This window comes from Sinohyriopsis cumingii, chromosome 18 (assembly GCF_028554795.1).
Source record: "Sinohyriopsis cumingii isolate HCF-2022 chromosome 18, ASM2855479v2, whole genome shotgun sequence".
Taxonomy (NCBI): domain Eukaryota; kingdom Metazoa; phylum Mollusca; class Bivalvia; order Unionida; family Unionidae; genus Sinohyriopsis; species Sinohyriopsis cumingii.
The window spans coordinates 320434-340590 of NC_142978.1; the positions used below are offsets into that span (position 1 = coordinate 320434).

The following is a 20157-nucleotide window of genomic DNA, read 5'->3' on the forward strand; positions in this document are numbered from 1 at the left end:
GTTTGTATCGACTCGCAACATCAACTACGGTTAGCGCGTATTTGTAACCGTTGTCATGCGGCAGAAATAGTATATCAGCCTGATGAACTTCATTAGGTACGCTGACATCAAAGCGCGAGAAGTTGATTTGTTTAGGCTGTGGTAGATAAATCTGCCATATAGCCTGTTTGGATAACCAATTAGCCGCAGTGGTCTTTGTTACCTTTGCAGCGCTTGCAAGCTTACCAATTGCGGCCTTCCCCTTCCAGTATCCTCTCGGAGAATAATAGATGGAATCCATCGTTTTTCTTGGATGATTGTTATTAATTACCAGCGCCAATCATTAATTTACCTTTCATAGCCGATTTTACCAACCATGAGGCCAATTTTTCTTTGACGGATTTATCAGGAATAGCATTTAGCGCGTGAATTAATTTTACATCCGCGATATGACGCTGTTGCAGATCGCTACTTTTGTAAGCAACATCATGAGCATGACACGCCTTATCGATAGCGTTTATTGGATACTCACCGGGTTTGGGCTGATTTTGATCATCGAGTCTAATATCTAATCGTGTTCCGGGGCCACAGTAGTTATATCCTGGGAGGTGTTTTTCTCCTGGATACTTTGCCCACGGTGTTCCGGGGAGTTTTGCCAATTTGGCTGCGATGTCACCTCCTCGCTTTTTTTTAAAACATCTCCGGGTCTAATAGAAATAAATCTAAATTTCTTTGTACCGCATTGTACACACTTACAAGTAAGCGCCGATCTGTTATTTCTTGTTGTAGCGGTTGTCATATCATTTGTGCCAGTACGCACTCTACACTTCACACAATATAGATCCATAATTTATGTATAGAGATATGAATATAATTGATTTTTCGGCGACTAAAACAAGAGAACCAGTTAAGCATGTTGCAGCGTTACCAAACTCGATCCGGATGATTATCATCGGACCATCTGGATCCGGCAAGACGCAATTGTTACTCAATTTAATAATGAGATGGATGAAGTGGGATAAGTTGTATTTGGTTGCTCCTAGCGTAGATGATCAACGATGCTACGAGGTGTTGAAAGATTTCAACGAGAATGCATCAGCGATCGCTAAAAAAAATGTTATTGAGTTTATTACGGATATCAATGATGCACCGGGTATTGATGATATTGATGGCGACGTTAACAATCTAGTCGTGTACGATGATGTTATGTTAGACAATCAAAAAAACCCAGCTAGGATATTTTCCAGAGGCAGGCATAAAAACACTGACGTGATATATGTCACTCAACGATACACTCAGATTCCAAAAGTAATCAGAGATAACTGCAATATTCTTGCTGTATTCAACGGCGTTGATACACACACGCTACGAAATATTTGGCAGACATGGTGCGGCGGTGACATGGACTTTAATGTTTTTCGAAACTTTTTTAGTCATGCTCAGTCGACCCCACATGGATTCATAACGATAAATTTACGTGATCCTCGGACACGATATCGTATCGGACTTGACCAAATATTCGGTTAGTTGTAAATAATTTTCATTGTAAATAACCACTTAGCAGCAGAGGGGGCGATGACATCGACGCGGTCGTCGATGTGCTTACCGGACGCTGACGACGCTGGGGATCGGCGCGCAGAAGGTGTTAATTAAACCAAATGACGACGCGACGATCCCCCAACGACGTCGTCGTTTTTTTTTTACCAGGCGCTGACGACACTAGATCGTTGAGTGCAGAAAGTAATAATTAAGCAAAATAACGATTGGACAAAATGTCCGATTCGCCCCCTCTGCTGCTAGCTAATCTTTCTTTGATTGATTTATTTTTTATAGAATTTAGCGTATTAATTAATTTTACGTCCGCGAGATGTCTTTGTTGTAAATCATTACTTCGATAGGCAATATCATGAGCGAAACATGCTTGATCAATTGAATTTATTGGATTTTCTTCATGTCGTGGTTGATCTTGATTATCAAGTCTAATATCGAATCGAGTCCCTGGACCGCAATAATTATACCCGGCAAGATGTTTTTCTCCTTGGTATTTGGACCAAAATAATCCTGGCAGCGATGCTAATTTTGCGGTAATGTCACCGACGTATTTCTTTATTGTTTTAATTAATTTTACTTTGATTGGCTTCTGACCAGATGAAACAAATCTAAATTTCTTTGTGTCGCATTTCATGCATTTACCTGCGACGGCTGATTTATTATTGCGCGTAACAACTGTAATTAAGCCCGTTGTTGGTGTACGTGATCGACATTTTACACAATATAAATCCATAATATAATTATATCATGAATGTAATTGATTTTTCCGCCACAAAGAAACATGAACCATTTAAACACCATGCGGCATTACCAAATTCTATAAGAATGATAATAATAGGTCCATCTGGGTCGGGTAAAACACAATTATTGTTAAATTTGATAATGCGGTGGTTAAAATGGGACAAGTTGTATTTGGTTGCGCCATCTGTTGATGATCAGCGATGCTATGAAGTATTAAAAGATCTTAACGAAAACGCATCATTGTTAAGTGAATGCGATGACGTCATTGAATTTGTTACAGATATTGATGAAGCCCCATCGGTTGATTCCATTGATGGATCCATTAATAATTTAGTTGTATACGACGACGTGATGTTGGATAAGCAATCGAATCCTGCCAGGATATTTTCCCGAGGAAGACATAAAAACACTGATGCTATTTATGTAACTCAGCGGTATACACAAATTCCAAAAGTAATTAGAGACAATTACAATATTTTGGCTGTTTTTAACGGCGTTGACACACACACGCTACGAAACATTCACCAAACCTGGTGCAGCGGCGACATGGATATAATAAAATTTAGAAACTTTTTCAGTCGCGCTCAGGCAACCCAGCATGGATTTGTAACGATAGCGCTGCATACTCCTCGAACACGATATCGAATCGGCCTTGGCAAAATATTTGGATAAAACGACAGCAGCAGGGAGGGTCAGTCCTAAGGGGTATTTTATATTCTTTCACGATTTTTAATCATCGTGGAAGCGTTTATTTTGCTAAATCAGCACTTTCTTCGAATAATATTTTCGTGGAAGGTTTATTTTGGAAAATGCTCCTTGGTCTGTTCGCCCTCCCTGCTGCTATACTGGCGATAAAATGACAGGTGAACTCAGCGTGAACGGAAATAAAATAGTAGTGCTCGGAAATCAAACATCCGACGAAGATGCCGCGACAAAAAATATGTAATCAGCACCGTTGATAATAAATTAACTGCGTTGCGGTCCGTGTATGATGTTCACATACATATGTTCATGAACACCCGTAGAAAGTTTCAAAAACTCAATAAAATCGCAGATGATATTTTTGGTACCCCGTTGACCGCTGACGTAAAACTCGCTGATGTCGAGACGAGCATTGATACGATTAAATAGAGGCTAGAAGATGTCATAAGAGGAATTCCTGATATAGTTAACAGAATTAATCTGATTAAAATTCCTCACAAACAGATCATCAATACCGTATACACGGTGTCATTGGGATTCTCGACATGGTCACAGCAAAATAATACTATCAAACATACCGCAGAAGTTACTGGTATGTACACGTTGTCTGTGTTCAGCGCCGTAAAATTTAGTATATACACTACATATCCCTGGCGGCATTCAATTGATAAGTTTTCCGGGGTTTTGTCTATTGTCATAAATAGCGGGAACGAAGAAATATTTATACTGGAAGCAGCTGATAGGAAATTAACCGCAGCGTCTTACTGGTGGTGTCTGGAATTTGTTGCTGAAACGCCTCATTTGGTTACTGTGTAAGGTATAATGGAAGTTCACAAATTTAGATATGATCAAGAACGTGAATATCAAACAGCCCTAAAAAACATCGTTGACAGTTATACAACGAAAGTAAAAAAAATACCGAAAACGTGTAGCTGCCATCGATGTTGTTGTATATTCGGTATCTACCCTCGCTCCGTCCACCGGGATAGTGTTATCAGCGCTGAACCCGCTAACGGTAGCAGTAGCAACGATATGTGTTTCATCATCGACGGCCATCGTTGGGGTTTTTAATATTATCGCGAGAAAGATATCCACGAGCACGAGTACAAAATTACACGATTATGCTGTGCGTGCACACACGGTATTGAACGCTTACTCTAAATTGTCGTCGCTGATATCATCAAGCCTTGACGATACGACCATATCAGATTCTGAATTTGATATAATGGTTAAGACATACAGTGAAGTAATTGATTTAGATAACCGCCATTTGGAAAATGGAAATTTAAATAATGACAGAACTACTTCAGCAGATAGCCGCAAATACAAGTCGCTGAAAACCACGGTGATATCAGTAAACTCAACAAACCCTGAATTCAGTATTAACTTTCCAATCGCGATTCCAGTAAAAGAAATCGTTCTGGCGCAGTTGCTAGTATACTACTGTTGGCCAAATATCTGGTCAAGATCATTCGGCGGACTGGAGTCAAATAATTCGTTGGTGTTTGCAAATAAAAATAAACCAGAAGGAACACGTGACTGGGCGCAGAATAAAAAATATCACCGAGAAAGCATGCAAGATAAAAATAATAGTTCAAGAACCAACACTGTCCACCGTGATAGAGATAAATTCTCCCGATTACGCCGTTGATATATATCAGTCATTGATCAGATCAGTGCTAGAATAGCCTAATGTTCCAACGGAGGCACCACCGCCAATACCAGAACCCCAACGGTCTGATTTTACGACGGGTAAACAATAATATTGGGAAATTACCCCATCATACAAAGGTCATTTACTAAGAATAAAACATACCTGGCGGGGGGGGGGGACAATTGATTTTCTCTTTACGGCTAATAACATTTCATTTTGGAGCTTTTATAAACGTGATGGAGCTGAAGCTGCATTTCTTCGCCCTGATGAAATTAGTAGATACTTTATATTTATTAATCGAGAACATAAAATACAACGAGAAAAACCACATCAAAATTTCACTGAATATCTTTCTGATATAGAAATTCACGCAAAGAAATCATTAAACAAATATAAATATTAAATCAGCTTGTATCTGATATGAGATATATTAACCAAAGAGTAATTCAAGCAATAATTGAGCATACGGACGACATAAATAGCTATAAACAACGATTTTTAAATACATATTCGATAACAGAAGCTGATCTACCGAATTATAAATTTTTAGGGTATAACGCAGACGAACTAAAAAATTCCTTCATTTATATCATTGATGAGTGTTTCCCTAAAATACTCGCTGAATCGAGAAAGATAACACCACCCCAGGATAACATTCTCAGATACAACAATGGACAACACAGACATATTTCTCCTAGAATCGCAAATATAACCTCGGTAATCGCGGTCAATCTTGTATGAGACGTAACTGATGGCAGCTATCAGACAAACACAGAAATATCAGGCCAGGCACAGCAAAGATATATTCTTTATACTTTTACCCAGCAAGTCCCACCCGGATATATGATTGTGCAAGAACCAATTAACCCGGTCTATCTAAGATTTCATAATCCGCTATTATCAAGAATAAATTTCAGACTAACCGACGAGTCCGGCAACTTGCTTGACCTACGAAATGAAACGCTGAGTCTGAATTTATATGTAAAATCCTAACGATTTTCAATCTTAAACATTTACGATTTTCGAGGATTATTTTATGGTAGAGTGTTGTCTCCCTTGATTTTAGCAAGGGAACAAGTATATACATTAAAAAATGTCACTGACATTAAAACAGTAAAAACAATAATCTCCGTCCTTGATAAATTCAACGGGGTGAATATCTTTTTACTGATATTTCTGATCTAATTTGTTCGATTGCACCAGAGAGAGAGAGAAATTTCCTCATATCTTTTTTCTTAACTGTGGCCAGCGATTGAAACATTCCGTATTATTTTCCTTTACGAATCCGTATTGATGGTAACGTATATCCTCCTCCTCCTTACGTTCTTGTAATGTTTCAATATCAGAAATAATTTTTTTCATGATTAAGTTCATCAGATATCTTCAAGCCGTATTTTTCAAAATTTTTAATAGCAGAAATAATATCATTGTTATTTTCGTAATTCGCTAAATACTAAATATACGTTTAAAAGATAAATATTTTACACACTTATGTGAAAACCTAGGGTGCCATATAACAACCTAGCAAGTCCAGAAGGGTGTTGCTTCTTTTTACACCGAGGACGACACAAACCCATGTGAAGCCCTAGGGTGCCATATGACACCCTAGTAGGCTCAGGGGCACACGAAACACAACCTCCCATGTGAATCCCTATTGTGTCAAGCAACAGTCTAGCAGGCTTAGTAGGGCGTGTTTAGCGGAGGACGACACAGTACATAAATCTTGATTAACTTAATTCTAAGGACGACACAACCGTCTAAGTGAACCCCTGACCTGTCAAACAACAGTCTAGCAGGCTCAAGAGGGCGTGTTTCCAGTAAGGACGACATAGTACATGTAGTATATACAAGGACGGCACAATCTCCCATGAAACCCCTAGATTGTCAAATAACATTCTAGCAGGCTCAAAAAGATATATTTACAGTAAACCTTAATTCTAAGGACGGCACAGTACATGTGGTATATACAAGGGCGGCACAATACATGTAGTATATACAATTTTAATTAAGGACAGCAGAACATACACGGGAGCCATTTTCTACATTCAACATATTTTTGCACACACACACGCACCCGAAATCAACCCCGGGAGAGTGAAAAAGAGAACCCACAACGTGGTAACATGGCGTGTGTGTGTGTTTGTCTGTTCAAGATCGAGCAATCAGGAGAGGACTCCCAGTAATAAAACAGGTGTTATAGTATATAAGCTAATACTTGGAACTTCGAAAATAGCTTACGCGATGGGCGTGGCATATTTGCTGTTTGTATTTTTATGTGTTCTTAAATATTATCGCAGAAAAAATATAGATCAACCAGGAAACGGGTCGGATTCAGTAAAACGAGAATTTTGTTTCTTAAAAAAAACTCCATTTATCTTAAATAAACGATTACACCTACCTGTACTAACAGTCCTTGATATAAAACAACGGTGACAACTGTCAGCGCTTCAAGTAGATACTATGATTTGTACTTCCTGGTTACACAGGTTTGATAGACAGTGGTTATTTACCACCGCGTTTGTCAAATTAACATCACAGTATTACAGATTGTTGTTTTTTTAACTGTTAGATATTGTGACTTTGTGAATACATGACCCGGAGAGAGGGACTGGGAGAGGGGACTCTTGGGAGAGAATTAACCACAGAAAATATTTATTTACAAATATCCTGAAATTTATTTCCGTTGGTAATATCAGGGACAGTGTCAAGGGGAATAACTCTATCAACCGCGTTACATATCCGCGGCAGAGTTGTCTCCGTTCTTTTGATCAAGGATGTCGGTTTCTAATACAAACCGGAGGTATTCAAATGAAATCCAGTTTTTATACTTGTATGAAAACGCTGATTTATATATTTTATTTGCGACTTGTTGTAGGGAAGATGCGCAATTACCTAAATACTTGGCAGCTGCATTCATCGATTGAAATATTATTTCTTCGAATGTAGTATTTATGGATTTAACAACCCTAGGATTTTGTTTATATTTACCATTATTTACGAACTTACATTCTCGTTCTGTGTGATAGCTTGAAGGTTATCCAAAGAGTTATTTTTGCGATCTGAGTCAATATGATTGATCACAAGACCGTCTTTGATCACCCCAAAGTGACGTTCGTACACAAACCTATGACAGTAATTCCTCTTACCTCCAGCGTTGAACATTAAATAACCATGATTATTAACAACACCAACTCGTTTTATTTTCAGTCGATAGTTCTGATTACACCATCACGAAATACTTAATAGTTCTTGATGATATGATGTGAGACAAATTCTTTTTGCTCCATTCATATATAATATTTTTTGTCTAAATTATAATTTGTCTTCAAATCTAGACATATAGTCTTCAGGTTTCTTATAACCTTTCCAAAAGCAGAGTCCTTGACAGAGTCAACGTTGTTATTTTCTTTATCATAATACCGCTTTAATTCTCTATATCTTATACCACCACATTGCACACACAACTGCGTTTTCCTTCTAACTCCAACACCACACCGTAATCACGGGTTTGGATCAAGACTGCAAATGTTGTCCGCCGAATTCACTTACGCAGGATTTGTTACAAAGAGTTGAAGACCCTACCATCAACCACTTGCACTGATTCCTTATTTGCGTCATTGTATATATATAATATTTCTTATTTAAATACTTGTCTGAAATATAATATGGAAGAGTTTGAGAGATTATCTACAATCAAGCCTTGGAAAACTTCGTGTCCTGAATCCAGATTCGATCTTGACAGAATAACTCCTGACTTGCTGAGGCGAACTCTGCCTGATCCGACGAATAATGTGATTTATAATATTTGGAATACAAAAAAATGAATTTCATGATGATGGGGCATCTAACACGTGGTCGACAGTCAAGGTCATACGCAATGACAAAGTCATCGATGCTACAACGAACGATGAGCGAGCAAAAACGATTATCGATTATCTCAACGATCAGAATTATTTTTTCAGAATAAAATTTGTTGTATTATCAGAAACAGATTCCGCTCAATGGATTATCCATGACAAATGTGACCTGTCCTTGCTAATGGAAAAACCGCCGTGCTAAGTAAACATTCCAAGCCAGGAATGCTGACTGGAATTGACAGACCCTATTACGCTCGAAAAATCCTATGGCCGCGGTCATTTATGAAATTTATCAGCTTAATGTTAATCCTAACATTAATGATCCTGCGTCAATGAGACTTTCAAAGCCGAATTCTGTTGCCGAACGAATAATCGAACATTTTTGAAATGTGATGCATGGAAATGAGTTAACGGATCTACGACCTGAAAAGATAAACAAATGGGCAGAATCGGTTAAGGATACCGGAGCTACAATAAATGATGTAGCCGAGTTAGTAAATAAATTAGCATTTCCAATAATCGTAGAAACGATAACTGAAGAGATTTTATAGGAATCAAAAAATAAATCTAGAGGAGCCCCAATTGAAATTATTGATCATAATGTGCACGCCTGGACCAGCGCAGTCACAATATTTTCACGAGATCGAACCGTAAGATTTTACCCAGAGAAAGACTCTGGGAGAAACGTGTTTGATTTTATTCACGAAATAAATAAAATCGATTCTGTATCAGAATGGCTATGTAAAAGTTCAGATGATGAAAAATATGATCAATTTGTACGACCTAACGGCGAAATATATCGTAAAGAATCTCTTCATGAAGAAATGAAAACTAGTGCGTTGAAATTTTCAACAGAGAATACTGAGCAATTATTAAATATTTTTTTTACAGTTCCGTCAGTTGCTGCTCACTTTACAAGAGAGAAAAATTCGTGGAAACCAACACGATTTGAATTTCTCGAAGACGTAAAACTAAATTGCCGTGAATACGGACTTGGTGGATTGTGGAATACCGAATATAATTACAACGACGTTATCTCGGTTGATATGGTCGCGTGTTATCCGGTTACGGAGAATGTTCTGGATATTTTAAAAGATTTGGACACCCCACACACGAGATGACAAGGGTATCGATAAATGGACCACTACCTGCTTTTGATCTAACTGGATTCTTTTGTATTGTATCATTCGAGTTTGCTAAGGGTCTTCATCCGATCTGTTATGTCTGGTTTGGTAGGCACTTTTCAAAACAACGTTGGGCACCAATAGTTTTATTTCGATATATGCTTGATCGTAAAATATTAATATGGCTGATTGCAAGTGAAGCAATTATATCATATCGGAAGCAGACCGAAGTTTGGTTACCACCACCTGATGATAATAAAACCTCAAAAGATCTCGGTAGAAGAATAATCGGTGAATTTACTCAAGGTGGGACATATGATAATAAACGACATTATGCACGATTAATTATGGACGATGTTTAATATGATTTTATTATCGCCGATGCAACAAATAGAGATATATTTGTAACTCGAGAAAACGCCTACTTGTCTAACGGAACACGATAAGGTACACATGTTGGTTATATTGATGATGAGTCACCTCAGTTCACTCATTTAAGATCAACAACGCTCGCTTATGTTTCTACAAATGTATTATCGATGATAAATAGATTCCCCACCACTGCAGTCAGAGTTGCAACGAATTCATTCTATATCGAAAAAAGTATTCAGAATTACTGACTCAATGTACAACCACTGATGCATCATGGGGCGAATGGAGAATAAAGGAAGAAATGTTATATAATTATTCTGAATCCGCAGATTTTGCGATTGGGGATATTTATTACAAAAATAATCAGATGTCAGAATTATCTTCTGCGGCATTTGTGTATGATCCAGTAACTAGACACAAGACGGTCTATCTAAACGGACCGAGAGGTTCTGGTAAGACGACTCGGGTGATCGAATTATTTCGACAGAATTCAGATGATATGGTTGTTTTAACACCTACACGCAGACTCGCAAGAGAAATGAAACAACGAGGAGTGTAATCAGGTACTTATCATAGATTTTTTCGATTCCAGCGTGACACATGGACTCCTGACCGAATGGGAGAGAAATCTATTTCAAAGGTCATCATTTGGGATGAAGTGTCCACAGTATCTAAAGATATATTAAAAATGTTTCTCCATTGGCTGTTATTGCAAAATACAGCTGTGGTCATGTGTGGCGATCACAGTCAACCACCACCGTTTGTAGGGTTATCTCCGCACGGGTGGCTAAAGAATTTTTGGATTATTCCGAGGTTATAATTGATAATCATAGATCTCTTGATGTAGAATTAAGGGAGCTAAAAAAATTAATCAGACTGCAACCAAATAAAATTCAATGTGAAATAGTGCGTAAAATAATTTCAGAAACTTCTATGAACGACATTTTGCAAGTGTGATTAATAGTGGCAAGTAGAAACATAGTTCTTGTTACACTTCAACAGCGGTTATTTCAGTTGCATAAAAAAAGTTTTCAGATCTACGTGTACCATTGTGTTATAGATCATTTGATACACGACGACAGAATATCGACTTTGATATACCAGGACAGACTGAGAAAAAGAATCTCGTATTAAATGATGTTGCTTTGATTGAAGTCAATTTGTTGAAGATGCGCTACTCGCTCATAAATCCCCGTGGACACTGGGATACTCTATGATAATTCACTCATCTCAGGGGTTAGCCATCTCTGATACTCGAGTTTGGATCATCGATGATAGTGTCGAATGGTCAAACTTAGTTTATCTTGCAGTCTCGAGTCAGCAGAATATCTCAGCTGCGGAGAATTGTAATAGACATTACAGAAACCATCAATGATGTCCTCGATGATAATGATATAGTAAATACAAAACTAGTTGGTTATAAACAAAGTGAGGAAACAAAACGAGACTTTGATCTCGATGTTGAATTTGTCATAGCACTAAAACAGCAACAACAAAAATCATTGTGCAAGTTGTAATTCTATAATGTTGTGGCGATATTCAAATAATGATCCAAAACAATTTATCGTGGATAGAAAAGATAACAGTCTTGGTCATACGCGTAAAAATGTGATGCTGACCTGTCTTGAGTGTAATCGGCGTATGGCTGCTAGTTAAGCGATCGCGGCGGTAATTGCGTGTCTTCAGGAATTACTTGTAATTGTTCACGTGGAAATCCACGTTGAGGAGCAGTTGAATCTAATTTGTAGATTACGGGTCTACCCGTAGATGTAACCACACTGGAAATTTTGTGTGTGGTAATACTCCAGATAGGATCAGTCACTCTTTTTTTTACCACCTTCAAGTTCACTGGGTTCATATAAATATCTTACAGTGACATTACCCAGCACTGGTTGTTTTGAAAAATCACGTCGTTGTACGGGTATATGATTTGTTGTGATTGCGTTAATAGGTTTCATGTTAGTTGTTCGAGTGATTTCATTATTTAATACATCTACGACACTTGTTAATCTTGCAAACCATTCGCTAGATATTTTGTCTTGAATTATTTCCTTCGCGTATTGATATCCAAATAACTTCTCAGCAAGCGTTCAATTAATTCGTTCGACAACTGACATTATGTTTTTTCATCAGCGATGATACTTGCATCTTGAAATTCTCTGCCAGGGTCAACTTGTAGTAGCTGTGGCCATTGCAAGGGTCCACGTCGATAAATTCGTTCCAACGCATAAGCTACTTCAGTCGCTGTCTTTGTTGATAACGGCTCTGCTTTCTTGTTTATACTTGCAATATCAACGACAGTTAACGCGTATTTGTACGTTAATCGGCGTCTTCCAGTTTTGATAGTATCATGTGGTAAAAACAAAATATCAGCTGATGAACTTCATTTGGCACACTAACATCAAAATGTGCATACTCGATTCGTTTAGGCGGTGGTAGATAAATTAGCAATATTGCCTGTCGTGCTAACCATTTTTCAGCAGCAACACGTGTACCATTTGTTGCTTCAGCGAGCTTACTAATCGCTGCTCTACCCCTCCAATATCCCCTTGGACTATAATAAATCGACTCCATTATAATAATAATCGATTGATTAATTACCGGCTGCTAATACAAACTTACCCTTCATCGCAGATCTCACCAACCAATTAGCTAATGATTCTTTGAAAGATTTATTTTTTATGGAATTTAGCGCGTGAATTAATTTCACATCTGCGATATGTCTATCTTGTAGGTTTTTACTTTTATAAGCTACATCATGAGCGTGACAAGCTCGATCAATAGCGTTCACTGGCTACTCACCGGGTTTTGGTTGGTCTTGGCTGTCAAGTCGGATATCAAGTCGAGTACCAGAACCACATTAATTATATCCTGGGAGATGTTTTCTCCTGGATATTTCGCTCATGGAGTTCCTGGTAACTTCGTTAACAGGGCGGCAATATCACCTCCGTTGTTTTTTACTGTTCGGTCGCGGAATAAATTTAAATTTCTTTGTACCACATTGTTCACATTTGCCCGTGAGTGCTTGTCTGTTGTTTTTTGTTGTAATAGTTGTAATAGTTGTTAAAGAACCTGTAGGGTACGCGCCCTGCATTTAACACAATATAAATCCATATTATTTATAATATTTCTATAACATGGAAGTCACTGATTTCTCTGCAACAAGAAAGCGCGAACCGATTAAGCATCATCCAATGCTACCAAATTATATTCAAATGATTACTGTAGGACCATCTGGGAGTGGTAAAACACAACTGTTACTGAATTTAATGATGAAGTGGATGAAATGGGATAAATTGTATTTGATATCTCCGTCAGCTGATGATCAGCGATGCTACGAAGTGCTGAGAGACTTTAATGAGCGCGCAAAATCGTGGAATGGAAACAACGAGGATATTATTAATTTTATCACTAGTATTGATGAATCTCCGTCTGTGGATGATCTTGACGCGTCTGTTAAAAATGTATTCGTGTACGATGATGTTGTGCTTGATAAACAGTCCAATCCTGCTCTGATATTCTCGCGCGGAAGACATTAAAACACAGCTGTGATTTATGTTACTCAAAAATTTGCACAGATACCATCAGTAATTAGAGAAAATTGTAATAGTCTTGTTGTGTTTAACGGAGTTGGTGTGCATACGCTACGATATATTTATCAGAACTGGTGTGACGGTTATATGGATTATAATCGTTTAAAAAAATTGTTTACTCGGGCTCAGTTATCCCCGCATGGTTTCATAACAATAAACTTACATGACCCAAGGTCGAGATACCGAGTCGGTCTTGATACAATTTTTAATTAATAGCAGTAGAGAGGACGAAGTCTCCTACTCGGCACCCAGTCACCGCGATCCCTTTTTATTCTGCGAATTTTTTTTGCGATTTTCAGGAAGGCTTATTCTTGCAATTCGAGGGTGAGTCCATTAGAGTCTGTTCGCCCTCTCTGCTGCTTGCTCTGTGGCTGCGATGGTGATTTCGGAGGCTGAGAAAACGTTGGGGGTAAGACTCCATGATAACTGCTCCATACACAATGGAATGCTGGGCAATTACTGAAGCCCCAAAATGGATTCAAAACTCCAAGTACAAAAATCAACAGTAATTAGCGACTCCCTCATTGTGTTGCGTTCCTTGGAATCAGGAAAATACTCAAGAAGGTAAAACCTCATAGATATTATTGGAAAGGAAAGGGACGACAAAAAAAGGAAAAATAAAACTTAATGAGTCCTACATCCTGCAACTGGGTTATACCGTTCAGGATATATACAGTGTAATTAGGAGAAAACTTGAAAGAAAATGGCAACGAGTATGGGACAACAGCCTTAATGTCGTACACTGTACAATTTACAAAATCTAGTTGTCAGAAATATGAAAGTCACTAGATTGGTGAACACTATTGAAACTGAGGTAATGGCACGATTAAACCTGGTAAAACGTTATTAGGACATTGTTTGGCAGGTTTTTAAAAACTAAAACAAGTTTCAAACAATAAAAAGCTATACCAGATCCAGCTATAACTATCAATTTACCCCACCCCCACCCCCTAACTTAATCAACATCTATATAGTCTCTATTCTCTTTCATTAAACCAAATGGTGCTATGATATAGACATATACCAAGTAACAATCTCTTACAACTCAGGAAGTTTTAGATATTTGTATATAAGATAACTCTAAGCCCAAGCTGTCTTGCCTTGCCTCAAAAGGTCGTAACGATTATAGAACATTCATAATTTCTTGTGGAATAGGCATATGCAACTGTCAAATAAAACTCACATAAGGTGTCAAAAACCAAGACTATTAGGCCCGGCTACATCTGGCAGCAACGATCAGAAAAGAACTGTGAAAGAAAGATAAGAACTATTTTAGCCGTATTATCCTAAATTTCGAAAGCATAAAGTAGTCAAAACATAAGACAATCAGGACCCTCCTAACAATGCGGAAATTTCAAATAGCCCAGGAAACGTTGAAACCATCTGATCATATCAGTCATGAAACGGACCCTAACTGGCAAAATTTAGACTCAGTTAAACCTTGGAATTAAAACGTGGTTAAACGTTCCCAAAGACAAACTAAACTAAGTCTATTACCAACCCATTAAAAATGATTTTCACGTCTTCTCTATACAAACCAACAGCACCGAGACAATTTTAAATTTGCGTTAAGATACACCATTACATTTCGGACAGGGGATCTAAAATTAAACCCAGGATGAAAGGGTGTTCTTAGGTGAGGCGTGTATGCTATATTGCCGCCTGTTCCTACTCGGCCACGGTCAAACATTGTAATTAAGCAGTGTGCGATGCACAAATAAAAGAGGAGGGTTGTGGCTCTAATATCCACCCGAAGATAAATTAAGAAGCCAGCAATGCTGTCATTAACGCGTCACCAATGCCATTTGGTCATAAAGGACGTTACTATCATGATCATCAGTCAGTTATCATTTATAATGCAGCGTGATACAACATTTATATGAGTAACATTACTCACTGATTGGTTAAAACTTTGGCCAATTTATGTATACTTTGTACACAAAATTGAAATTTGAAGGAGATGCATTAAATCAAATTTGCAGCTTATCAAGCTGTCCTAATTCAATATGTGGTTCACACATTGTTGTTTGTTAGCGAGCACCCGACAGTGGGAAGAATTTGACATAATATTACGTTTTCGGCGATTCAGAAAGGTTCCAGCACCCATTTGGGGTTTTCCGCCCAGTCCTCTTTTTCTTTGACTCACCCAGAAATGGTGTATTTTTGCATTGTGATACGCACAACAAAAAAACTAGCACATTTAAGCACCTTGGACTGGGTGCCATCAGGTGGTTGGTGGCCGATTCCCAGAAGGGACGACTAATTTCAATTAAATTTTTAATCCCCGATTGAGCATGCAGGACGTGCCAAGCAGGGGTATCTCTTTGAGTGGGTTGAACTTTCATCCTTTTTTGAATTAATTAGTGTACACGGCGCACACCTTTTACTCAAATAGATTGATATTCATTCAGTAACGCGTACGGCAGAAGGCTCTATTTCCCTCCTGTGCTGTGAAGAATCCAGCAGTCAATCCCGGTTATCTCGAGTACGTCGGGGGTGTCAAAAAATCGTCGACATAACCGGGTCCTGAGATATCAGGGTTTAGTTGACAGATCTACTGCAGAACAGTGATTATGCATCTGAAGTACCAAAAATAATTCAGTCATGCCGGGTTGCAGAAAAAGAAAGGTTGGAGGTCTTTTGAATGAGATTAAGTAACAAGTCGCACATTTTTACAACACTCAAGTGACAGCAACAATGTCAGTGGTTGTAAAGTTGTTTTTACTTCCCTGTGAATATCTGTATCCCTTTGGTAGCATCCGAAAGACAATGATTTTCTCATGCTGTCCAAATTCTAGGCCAATTTAAGTACATATACATGTACGACTATACTTATTTTAAAAGTATTTTTTTGATAGTGTAGACTTATGACTAGTAGCAAAATGTAACTGACCAATATTGTGCGTGAAAATCAATCGTTTTTGTTGATCGTCAGAGGTTCCTTTACACCGGTATATACACCGGAAAAAGACGAGGCTGTTGATATTCATGTACCGACAAACTGTAAAGTGTGTTACAAGTCTATAAAGTTAACTGTATTAACATCAAATTCTGTAAGAAGCCAACTTATTTTATTCATACAGTTGAAGTCCCATTTCTTCCCCGACTTTGATCAGCAACCCTCGGCAAGAACAGAGCACCAGAAGGAAAGTCAGCTAATCTCTTTGATGGATTGCAAGACTTTGATATTCAAGATAAAAACAATATAAACTAAGCACTCCTCTTGCTGTTTCACAGACGATACTCATATCAGTCACTTCCTGCTTCATTCCCTTTGTGTTGAAGTATATGTAATCATGGCATGCGATCGACAACGTCATTAAAAAAAGATTATGGGCGCTATGGATTTTTTTTAACAACACCATTGCTGCTTTTATTTACCCTTGTTCAAAACAAATTAATAACAAAGCGTTTGTTTTTCTGTTTGTTTGTTGTCTTTTTTGTGAGGTGGGGAGTTGGTGGGGGACCAGCTTGGTTTGGAATTTTGCCGGATTCTGTTTGTAAATTATTGTGAGTCACGTGATCTAGCCATACTGAAGTTGAAGACCTACACTCACAAAAAGCATGGAAACACTTGAGCTATTACAGAATTCGTTTTAAATATATTGTGTAAAACAAATTAGATATTTTTAGCTACATTTAAAAATGTTAACCTGATAATTTTCCGATTTATTGATCAGATCAAATTTGCAATGCATTGTGGGACGAACTATATTGTCGTGGTGTTGACATGTGATAATAGCCAATATGACCGAAGCTTCTGTAAGGGTGAGAAATGCCTTAATTCAATTTCCTTACATGTTTACAAATTAATTTTCTCCACTCTATGCAAGTGATAAACCATGCATTGATGAGATTGTTTGATTAGCATTTGTACCGGTAAAATTTGGTATTTTGTACCGATTTTTTCCATCTTGCCGGTACGAGGTACCAGTAGTAGCGGAACAGCCGGATCATTTCTTGTAAAATTTCTCTGAGATGAACATTACAAGTTGCATTTCGTCGAATTAAGCGGGTCCACATGTTACTTCTGACCGAAAGTTATGCCCTACATAACGGGGTTTTCGACCTTAAAGGGGTCGACATAAGTGGGGAAGAATTAGCTTAACAAAGAAGGATTTTATAGGGACCGGATCAAAACGCTCGATATAAACGGGTTCTCGAAATAACCGAGGTCGAGATAAGTGGGTTTAACTGAGTTATATTCCTTTGTTAGTTAACATGGATTTCTCTGCGGTGTTAGGAGAAACACAATACTTTAATAATAACATCCCTTATTAAAATGAGCGTGCATAATCGATTTTGACTAGGATGTAAAGAAATATGTGACACAACTCTAAGTTTAAACTTTATTCCTTCAAACGTATTTGTGACAAACCAGTGATTGATGCTATTAATTTGTATACGTGATCAACGTAACATTTTTATATTAAATATCAGTGCTTCATTAACTAGGCATGTTTTACCCGTGGAGACCGACAAAGCAGTATTATGAAGACTTTTAATTTACCGGCTTCGTAATCAGTGTCGACAATGACAACATTAGTAGACTTGACGACGACGATATTCCCTTGGCACAACAGGCTTGTGAATTACTACCCATATTATTCTGACAATTAAGTTCGTGTTGAAGAAGATTCCTATGACTGCGAGAGTACACTTGTTTCGTGAACGCATGTCAGGAATCGGGTCACAATTATTACGTCCAGTTCAGTACCCACGATTGTAGATCTAGTCTATTTTAGAACATTTTTTTCCTCTTTTATTTTGGTGATGATAGAAGAGTTATATTTATGCCTTTTTGGCAGGGATTGAAAGGTAAATGTTTATTCATGAGAACATGAGCTTATGGTGTGGTTGTCTATGTATTTCGGCGATAGTGCACAGTGAATAATAAGGCCTTGGTGATGAACCGGACGTGAAGTCTGTGTTCCATTGTATGTTGCTTTGTTTACAGTCCAGTTTCTCAAAATAATGTCGGTGAACGTTTGACAAGAACATCACCGTGAAGTCATCTTTGAAAGTTGTTTAGATTAACATATTATTTCTATTGATTGTCACAGAGTGGAAAGTTAATTGCTGAGAAAGAAATGTAGAGAATATATGGTAAAATTAATTGTGTTCTATGTTCAGCAAGGCCGATGACAAAATCGATGAATATGATGATGTGAATGTATATTCTGAACCACCTGGATACGAGATGACATACCATGAACTTTTAGATCTTGTTATGAGATTTAAATGTTTGTTCGGTTAATGATGACCGTCATTTGGACAGGGCACAATAAATGAAGTCATTAACGCATTGTACATTATTTAAATTACTATGTAAGAAAGAAAAGACAATGTCCCATGTCTGTTGGGCATAGTTCTTGAACTGTGAACATATGAATTATACAAAGTATTTAAACATTATGGTGTTTCAGTCTAAATTCCAAAGGACTTATAGTAAATTTATAAAAGTTATGTATCTGATTCCTCATATGTTTCGTGTGACGAGAACTGTACTTATATTTGGAGCAACTGTATATATTCATATGACAGGATACGATTTTCGGTAGAAACGTATATTGCTCAGTTAATACGTAGTTAAATGCGTGTATTATGTATAATAACAATAACAAGATAAAGATAATAGCTTTATATAATTTTGTACATTCTTAAAAATGCATACACTTATGATCTCATAATTGCTCTCTCTCTCTCTCTCTCTCTCTCTCTCTCTCTCGCCACATATGCGCTCAGAAAAATACGTTATTTTTTGTAGATCTGCATAAACCTGTAAACTTCTAAAAACTGAAAACCAATTGGGTCCCTAGGGGTTTCGGTTATGTTGCAAATATGAAAAGCAAATATGTATGCAGGGCCTACGTGATTCGAAGTAAAGAAACATCAATGACCCTGGCGTTGATTTGCTTCATATCCCCTGCAAGTTTGATTATAATGTATAAGCAACGTCTTAAAAATGTTAATTGAATTAGGGAAAATATCACAACGTCTCTTTCAGAATGTGTTTTAATATCATGAACATACCATAAATATTTTTGTACAAATATCACTGTGACTTTCTTTAAAATTAAATCACAAATATTTAAGCACATTTAAACAAAATTGCTGAACTATGTCAAATAAATGTTTTCATTTATTTCTGTAAATTAGTAGACTACTCGTCAGGATAGCAAAGAAAAGATGTGCTATTTGGACGTTGCTTGTATTTGTCTATTATGTATGTATGTATGTATGTATGTGTGTGTGTCTGTCTGTTTTATATGTGTGTGAGAGTGTATGTGTTTTATATGTGTGTGTGAAAGAGTGTGTGTATGTGTGAAATAACATTTCTGTTCTGACGGTCCAAGAAAACCTCAGATTAAACCAGCATCACAAGAAGCATAGTTATCAATAATACCAGGAAACAGGGACGCCCTCTGCCTGCGTGAATACTGTCCATTCCTGAAATGAAATGATATTTTATAAATATGTTTTCCTAAATTTTGGTTTCGTATTTTACTTGCTGCCTAGAGGGAGAAAGAACTTTGACTAGTCACTCAAAAAAATACCTTGATGTTCCAGATTTGTGGAATGGT

At 37.5% G+C, this 20157-nt stretch overlaps 1 protein-coding gene across 1 annotated transcript in view; it reads right to left on the bottom strand.

Moving 5' to 3' along the window:
* Positions 1 to 19474: 19474 nt before the first annotated feature.
* LOC149775942 (uncharacterized) overlaps positions 19475 to 20157 on the bottom strand; it is a 41192-nt gene continuing 40509 nt past the window's right edge. Inside the window, exon 8 of the mRNA XM_089941830.1 lies at positions 19475 to 20023. Within this exon, the coding sequence (XP_089797956.1) occupies positions 19941 to 20023 (83 nt within the window). The 3' untranslated portion in view covers positions 19475 to 19940. The remainder of the gene's footprint in view (positions 20024 to 20157) is intronic.